The sequence below is a fragment of the Callorhinus ursinus genome, unplaced genomic scaffold (assembly GCF_003265705.2).
Source record: "Callorhinus ursinus isolate GAN/ISIS: 27379988/994484 unplaced genomic scaffold, GSC_fseal_2.0 scaffold27, whole genome shotgun sequence".
NCBI lineage: Eukaryota > Metazoa > Chordata > Mammalia > Carnivora > Otariidae > Callorhinus > Callorhinus ursinus.
The window spans coordinates 20,182,064-20,188,063 of record NW_027397089.1 but is presented as its reverse complement, the minus strand read 5'-3'; the positions used below and the strand labels follow the sequence as shown (position 1 = coordinate 20,188,063).

At 47.2% G+C, this 6,000-nt stretch overlaps 1 protein-coding gene across 1 annotated transcript in view; it reads left to right on the top strand.

The window, feature by feature from the left end:
* Positions 1-3,248: 3,248 nt before the first annotated feature.
* The window catches only part of FAM234B (family with sequence similarity 234 member B), a 34,931-nt gene continuing 32,179 nt past the window's right edge, over positions 3,249-6,000 (top strand). Inside the window, exon 1 of the mRNA XM_025879893.2 lies at positions 3,249-3,486. Within this exon, the coding sequence (XP_025735678.2) occupies positions 3,450-3,486 (37 nt within the window). The 5' untranslated portion in view covers positions 3,249-3,449. The remainder of the gene's footprint in view (positions 3,487-6,000) is intronic.

The window sequence follows — 6,000 nt, the reverse complement described above, 5'->3', positions numbered from 1 at the left end:
AGTTCTGGCCAAATAAATGTAGGCAGAAATCACATATACCACCTCCAGGCCTGGCCCAGAAAACTTCCTGCCTGATTGGGGATGCAAATAATCCAGTGGAGGAATCCAAGGCCTAAGGATGAAGAAAGAAGCCCTAGACGGAAACCCTGAATAACTGGGAGGAATAGATAGAACCCCCATCGCTGCCTATCCCCATTTTCACTTTGACTGTGACATGAGCCCAAATGAACACTTAGCCTCTAAAACCACTGACATCGTGAGGCTGTTCGTTAAGAGCAATGACCCTGCCCTGATTGACTTACTAAGGAAAAATGGAAAGCTCTGTTTAATGAAAATACTGCATCTGACCTTGAAGAAGAGGCAGCATAGCTTTTGTATTTTTTCTAATTAAGAGTAACATAAAAACAGAAGAGAGGCAGTCTTCCCTGCCCTGCACAGCTTTGCCATTTTGACAGCGCTGAAATACGAAGTGGCATTGACTGGGGGGAGACAGAGGAAGAAGAAGAAGAAGCAGTTTTAAAAGGAAGTAGAAATGGCCAGGAGGCTGGGAAGTCTCAGTGGTACCAGGAGGAAGGGGCGGGATCTGCTGGCGGACACAGAGGTACTGGTTCCACGAGGAAGCGGGGAAAGCTAGTCGGAGGGTCAGAACCAGCAGACGTGGAGACAGCGGTCACAGAATGTTAAGGATTAGATGACCAGATTTGATCTCGAACCATGTAGGATGCTCAGAGATTTTGAGCAATACTTGGGCTATCACAAAGGTAGTAAAAGCCAGCCAATATGGGTTCCCTCTACCAAGTATTTGAACCTTGGAAGGTTGGGGAAGACCATTGCCACCGTAGGCCAATGTAGGAAGAAGAGAGGGGGGCTCTTCTGGCTTCAGTTCTGACTTTCAGAAATAGTATTTCTGCTTCTCAGAGCGGGCGCGACAGTCAGGCAGCTTAGGGCTGTCCACAAGCATCCCTCTGCAGGTTTTTGTTCCTCTTGGTTTACTTCTCGGGGAGGTAAGCCAAGCTGGGAAGTCAGGAAACCCAGAGCATTTTTGCATTTCCCACAGAGACCTCAGTGGGTGTTTGGGCAGTGAAGGCGCTCACACGAGGCCCGGTAACCAGAGAGGAACTTGCAGGCAGCTTTGAGTTTTTTTTCCCCTTTATGTGTATTTATTTTTTTTATAAAGATTTTATTTATTTATTACAGAGAAAGAGAGAGAGCGTGAGAAGGGGGAGGATCAGAGGGAGAAGCAGACTCCCTGCTCATCAGGGAGCCCGATGTGGGACTTGATCCAGGACCCCGGGATCATGACCTGAGCCAAAGGCAGACGCTTAACCAACTGAGCCACCCAGGCGCCCGGGTTTTTTTTCCTTTAATTGGAAGAAAACCACATTCAAGTTGAGAAACACTGTTCTAAGCCCGAGGTCCTGTGTTAAGATGCAAAAAGATGCAGAGGATGAAGGAGAATTCCAGAAGTTCCAAGGAAAATAAAGAGGAGGACTGCTCAGGGAGCTGGGAGGGAGGGAGTCCTCAGCATCTGCTTCCCCCTGAACATCATTAGGGCAAATCTGGGGTGATTTGAGGGAGAGTGGAAATGCCACAAAGATTAGGCATGGAAGGCTGAGGGGCTGGAGATGACACACGTCTGGGACGTGTGTACACTCACATATGGTTATGTGCTCACACATAACTGTCTATGCATATCGGTGCTTTTGGTGACTATACCACGTGAAGGAAAATTTTAATTGAACTTTAACCTGTACAATTCTATTTTACTTCCATCACATAAGAATATGCCCTTTCACCATGAAAAGTGAACAGATCTCCTCTTCGCTTCCTCTTCTGTGTAACCTGGCTGTTCCAGCCCCCCTGCTTTCTCCCAGAAACACAAGTTCCTGTTCTTTTGCAGCTAAAACTGACCTATCGTACAACCTGCTCACTCTAAAGTTATTTTCCTCAGTCTTCATATCTCAAGAATGTGTTCCAATTAGCTAATCTGATGTCAGGCAAGCCACTACTGGCTTATTGTGCCTTGTAGTGCTGCTCCTTAGAGATGACCTACATAGATGTAAAATATGGTTTTTAATCCTACCTCCAGAGAGGGGGCAAACAGTAAAAACTTCGGGTATTATAGAACACTGAAGGAATAAATGAATACATTACGAATCCATTATTATGAAATTTATTACTTGTTATTAAATGATTAAATTGTCAAAATGAACAAATTATTAGTAAAAAGAAGAGCTAACACTTACAAAACCTGTACTAGGTGACAGGCACCTTCTAAGTGCTTTGCATGTATCCTTTTAATTCCCAGGACTACTCTTTGGAATAGGAACTATTTCAACCCCATTCTGCAGATGAGAAAATCGAGGCAGAGATAAGCAAGTAGCCTTAGATCTGGCAGCTAGGAAATGGTGCAGTCAGGATTTGAGCTCAGTGGCCTGTCTCTAGACCCTGTGCCCTGTCAGAGTCCCTGATATGTTTTCGTGGGGAAGAGGGTGATGAGATGGCTGTTAAGAGTTCTCTCAGATGACACACTCAGGGTAGTCTTGCTGACCGTTTCTCATGGGAATGAGGCGGAGTCCAAGAGAGAGGTATCTTAAGAGCTTTTGTTTGACACTAGGAAGTCACATCATCTTTCTGGATCTGTTTTCTCTTCAGTGAAACAAGGAGGGTGGACTAGGTGGCCTCTAAGACCAGCCTAACTCTAAGCCCAACTTCTTTAGCATTTCTGCACTAAGATGCTGATCTCTTTCTTGGTGCCTGTGGGGAAGAAGCAGGTCAGTTCCTTTTCCTAGACCCTTCAAGCTAGAAGCTGCAGGGTAGAGTGTCCAGGAGATACCTGGAAAGAACTGGAAACCCAGGACGGGGGTTAGAGCCCTAGGAAACCTCGCCCTTTACTACGAAACGTAAAGAAACACACTTACTAGGTGCCTACTGTGTGCCGTGTGTTGTAACAGATTTATTTAATTCTCACAGTAAGCCTGTGAATGAGGTAGTGTCTCCATTTTAAAAATGAGGCTGAAGCTTAGTCATACCAAGTGACTTGCCCAAGATGGCCCAGCTTGTAAGGGATGCAGGCAGGATTCAAATCCCGTCTGTCTGACTCCAAAGCCCACGCTCATTTCACAACCGGCGCCTCCTTTATTACCTGCTATCTCATTTCATTATCGCTGCAAGCCTGGGGGGTAGTTATTATTACCCCATTTCGCTGAGCAGGAAAGTGAGACTCAGAGTGGTGAAGTGACTTGCCGGTAAGGGGTCCGGCTCGGAGCGGCCGGGAGGAGAGCCCGCCGCAGCGTGCACGTGGGCGCGGATGCCGCAGGCCGGGCCTCTCCCTGGCCCCTCTCTGCCGCGGCTCCCACCTTCCCGGGTGCCAGCCCCGCGCACCGCCCGCTGCGAACTACTCTTCCCGGCAGGACGCGGGCGCGCGCACGCGCACCGGGGCCTCCGCCATGGCGACTGTGCTGTCCAGGGCGCTCAAGCTCCCCGGTAAGGAGTCGCAGCCTCGCGACCACCCTGCCCCCGCGGGGCCTCGGGAGACTAGGAGGCGAGGCTCTGGGGGCGAAGCGGGCCGGGGCCTGGCCGCAGCCCCAGCCCCAGCGTAGCTGCAGGCGCACGGAGGCGAGCCGGTGCAGCCCCCGCGGGCTGGGGTCCGTCGCCACCAGGGGGCGAGAGGGGCGCACGGCTGGTCGGGGGTCGCGGGCGCGGGGCGAGCCTGGGAGAATCCGGGGAGGGACCGCTGAAGGCACGCGGGGCTGGTGGCCGGGAGCGGGCGGGCGCTGCTGCGGGGGTGACTGTCAGAGCACGCGTCGCCGCCATCCCAAGGGGAGGGCTGGTGAGGGGAGCATCCTTTCCTGAGGAGCCGCGGGCCACGTACCGCAGGGTCCCGGGCTCCTTCTGTCTTGGGCTGCCGCTGGGGGCGAGGGGAGACAGGGGGGACAGGGGCGGCAGGAGGCGGGCCACCCTCTGGAGCAGCCTCTCCACTTAACAAACACTGACGCAGCCGTGAGGTTGGTGGGACAGGTGTTTACCCCTTCTAGTTTACAGAAGAGGGAAATGAGAGTTATTTGGCTAATTGACTTGTCCAAGGTCGCACAAACAGTATTGGAAAAACTTGGACTACAACGTCGGGATCTTTTGATTCCACTTGGTCAGCCTCTGGCTGTCGAGGCTAAGCATTTAGGAGGGAAATGATTTGGCACCTGCAATTTGCACATAAATTTTGGAATATTCTTTAAGGAGGCTCTGGTGGTGATGACAACTTCAGAGCTAATTCAGTACTTTGGGCAGCAGCTCCAAGCATTTTAGAAAAATTTTTCTCTTAAACTTCTAGAATGAGACGGTGCTGCTGCAAACTTGCTATTTTGATAAAGCATATTTATTCTGCTCAAAGAAATTTTAAACGTTAAGGCTTTAAAATTTTTATGGCTCTACCTAAATAAATTTTAAAACCTTAAGCTATAAACATTTATTTGTAGGGGTGACACTGGGTTGGGTATGAATTTGCATTTCTGTCCCCAGACTTCATGACCTCAGAGTTGTCCCCCCCCCACACACATAGGCTCATGAGAACATTGGAAGAAACATTGATAATATCTATCTTGGAATGTGTATGTAACATTGAAATGAAGTGGGGGATGTGTCCCTTCACCTGCAGGATTAACTTTAAAGAGAGTACCTTTGTATATCCTTAGTGTAGGACGATATCCTCCCCAAGGGATAATGAGATGTCAGACATATTTAGCTTTATTTCTTTTCTCTTTTAGATTCCTTTTCTTCCCCACCCCATTCCACCCCAGCATAGATAATTGTTCTTCTCTAAGGATGGGAATGCAAGAAAATCGCTTTCCAAATTCTTGAGCTCTTTTGCCTTCTCACATCCTGAGGCTGTGGCATTATTACTCCCTGGAGTATCCAGTTGCAGTAACTTGGTCAACTGACAGGGTAGAGTGGGTACAGTCTGGTTCATGGGCCTGTGTTTGGACAGCATCTTGGGCCTGAACAGATAGGTATGTTTGATACTTTTTAGGGCCCAGATACAATGGCGATGTGTTCTTTTCTGTGATACGGATTTTTTTTGTTTGATTGTCTGTTTGTGTATATACTTTTGCTCGTCTCCCTTTTGCCCTTTCTCCCCACTGTCCTAAATACAGTTTTTAGCTTTTATATTAGGTAGAAGTTGCTTTCTTATAGCTTTTTTTGGATGCCCTGTAGTTGGGACTGTGAGGCTGCTGTCCTGTGTGGGCTACTGTGTTATGTTACGTTAGTTAACATCCTCTCTTTTTTAAAAAAATTGAAGTCTAATTGATATGTCCTATTAATTTTAGGTGTACAGTATAATGATTTGATATTTGGATATATTGCAAAATGATCACCACCATGACATCCTCACTATTTCTATGTGTGAGTAAGCAAACTAGAATGGTGACTAAGAGCACGAGACAGCCTTGGGTTCAAGTCTAGTCTTTACCAGATTAGTTACTTAACCTCTTTAAGTATTAGTTTCTTCACATATAACGTACTGTTATTATGGAACATTCACTATATGCCTCACACTCTGCTACGTATTTACCTCATAGGGTTATTTGGCTCAGTAGAAGAAATGGATGTACTGAAGAGATTTGTTTACCTTTGACACATGTTAATTTTTCAGTGTTAGCTCTTATTATCACCTTCATTAGCACCATGCCCATTTACAAATGTGATACCTGAAGGAAGGCCTGATGTAATCATGAGCTAATGACAGATATCATCAACCTTGTGAAGAAAGATCAGTTTCTTGGAGTCTGTTTCACAGTCTCATACCCTTCCACTAAGCTCAAGACGGAAAGATGTTTGGCTCACATGCATACAATGAGGTTAATTAGTAACAGAAGGACAATGTGACATTCATAAAGCAGCCTGTCGAACAACTTATCTTAAGTATATATATATTTTTAGTCCATTTTAAAGTTTGAAGGTCAAAGACTGAAGGGAATATCAGAGCACAATGTTACTGTAATG